This window comes from Belonocnema kinseyi, chromosome 5 (genome assembly GCF_010883055.1).
Source record: "Belonocnema kinseyi isolate 2016_QV_RU_SX_M_011 chromosome 5, B_treatae_v1, whole genome shotgun sequence".
Classification (NCBI taxonomy): domain Eukaryota; kingdom Metazoa; phylum Arthropoda; class Insecta; order Hymenoptera; family Cynipidae; genus Belonocnema; species Belonocnema kinseyi.
Window position 1 is genome coordinate 129998293 of NC_046661.1, and position 1774 is coordinate 130000066.

General features: G+C 38.0%; 1 protein-coding gene across 1 annotated transcript in view; it reads left to right on the forward strand.

Annotated features, from left to right (window-relative positions):
* The window catches only part of LOC117173883 (transcription factor mef2A-like), a 35221-nt gene that overhangs the window by 737 nt on the left and 32710 nt on the right, over nucleotides 1-1774 (forward strand). Inside the window, exon 2 of the mRNA XM_033362529.1 lies at nucleotides 111-716. Coding sequence (XP_033218420.1) covers nucleotides 111-716 — 606 coding nt within the window. The remainder of the gene's footprint in view (nucleotides 1-110; nucleotides 717-1774) is intronic.

Below are 1774 nucleotides of genomic sequence, written 5' to 3' on the forward strand. Positions count from 1 at the left end.
ACCACACTATCAATGTAATAAGGATTTTTATCAAAATTTGCTTTGAGATATGTAATATTTATTATTATTTACATATATACTAAAGCGTCACAAATTTACATTTTTCACAGAATCAAGACCAAGTGGCTCTTCAGAAAATAATAATAATAACAATCAAGCGCCGAGTAATGCGAATTCTCGTCCATCTCGAGGTCCGATATTTCCCGTATCTCTTGACAATATCCCGGCAACTTCATCTCAGCGAATACACTTTACCATGAATTCAGATGGTACTCTTAACAAACATTTAAAGTTAAGACAAGGAGGATCTTCCATGAATATCAAAATGAGACAGTTACCATCATCAAGCAACGCGGTTCATGTTCAACAAGAGCAACCATCGGCGCAACAAGTTGAACGGCAGGTGCACCAAGTCGAACCACCTATGGAACAAGTCCGAACATCTGCGCAACAAGGTCATCAACCGGCGCATCAAGGCCAATCACTGATTCAACAGGACCAAACACGTATGCAACAAAGCCAAACGCATGTACAACAAACCCAATCACCTGTCCAACAAAGTCAAACGCATGCTCAACAAACCCAATCATCTGTGCAGCAAAGCCAAATATCTACGCAACAAAGCCAAATATCTACGCAACAAAGTCAAATATCTACGCAACAAAGCCAAACACCTGCGCAACAAGGCCAGCGACCCGAGGAACAAGGCGAAATACGTAAGACGGTAACTCCATCCGGCACAGTATATCACATATCAGGAACACACAAACAAATCAATATGATATTAAGAAAAAAATGAACTATAAATATTTTAACTGAAAACATTATATATGAAAAATATATGTAATGTTCCTGAATAAACACTAACAATCAATTAGATTTACTTTTACTTTATTTTTTTGTCATTCATTTTTCATATTTTAAATACGTTAATATCAAGGTTTGCTGGTGCGGATCGCGACCAAGAGAAAAAACGCGAGTATCTTTCTTCGAGCGATTGCTAGTTATCACACATGTATTACATATCTCAGCCAATTATATTTGCTGATTAGCCTAAAGCCTTCTGGAATAGTAGTCTAATCGGACTTTAAACTGGAGATGTCTGCCAGAGTCTGCATATCTTACAATGGTAATGTAATCATCAAACTTAATAGGTGTTTTACAAATCTCTTTCAAAAGCAAACGGATAACAAATCTAAGTTAATGACTGCAGTCCATCAGGGGTTTGAACCACAATTTTCGATTTAAGGTAGTTCATGCGAGATTTCACTTTTCATAGGAATTATTTTATACTTTCTCGATACATACAGGAGATTCGTATGCAAGGACCTTGCAGTTTTTAAATCAATGTTAAACCTGTGAAGGGAGATATTATGTACCAAAAACAGTACCTTTCTCATGAGTCCCATATAGAAAACGAGTTAAATTTATAAACTTTCAGTTGTAGTATTTAAACGGTTCTTACCATTTATACTAGTCGTGCAACGAGATGACCTCTCGCAAGACGACCCGCTCAACATAACGACGGGCGAAGTCTCAACAAAACGACGACGGAGGCCGTACCTGTATCCCCTCCACTTTCTTTTCCGCAATGCGCACGACCTGATGTTTCAGTTGACACATTAGTTCGCTCTACACAAAGAAAGTAATTACGATTTGGCAACACTGTTTTCCTTGCTAATGAAGGCGCTTGTCAAATCCACGTCTGTGAGTAGCTAGCCATAGCCACTTAACTGAGTGGCGATTTAGTTGTTGAGAATCCTAACTTATTCTT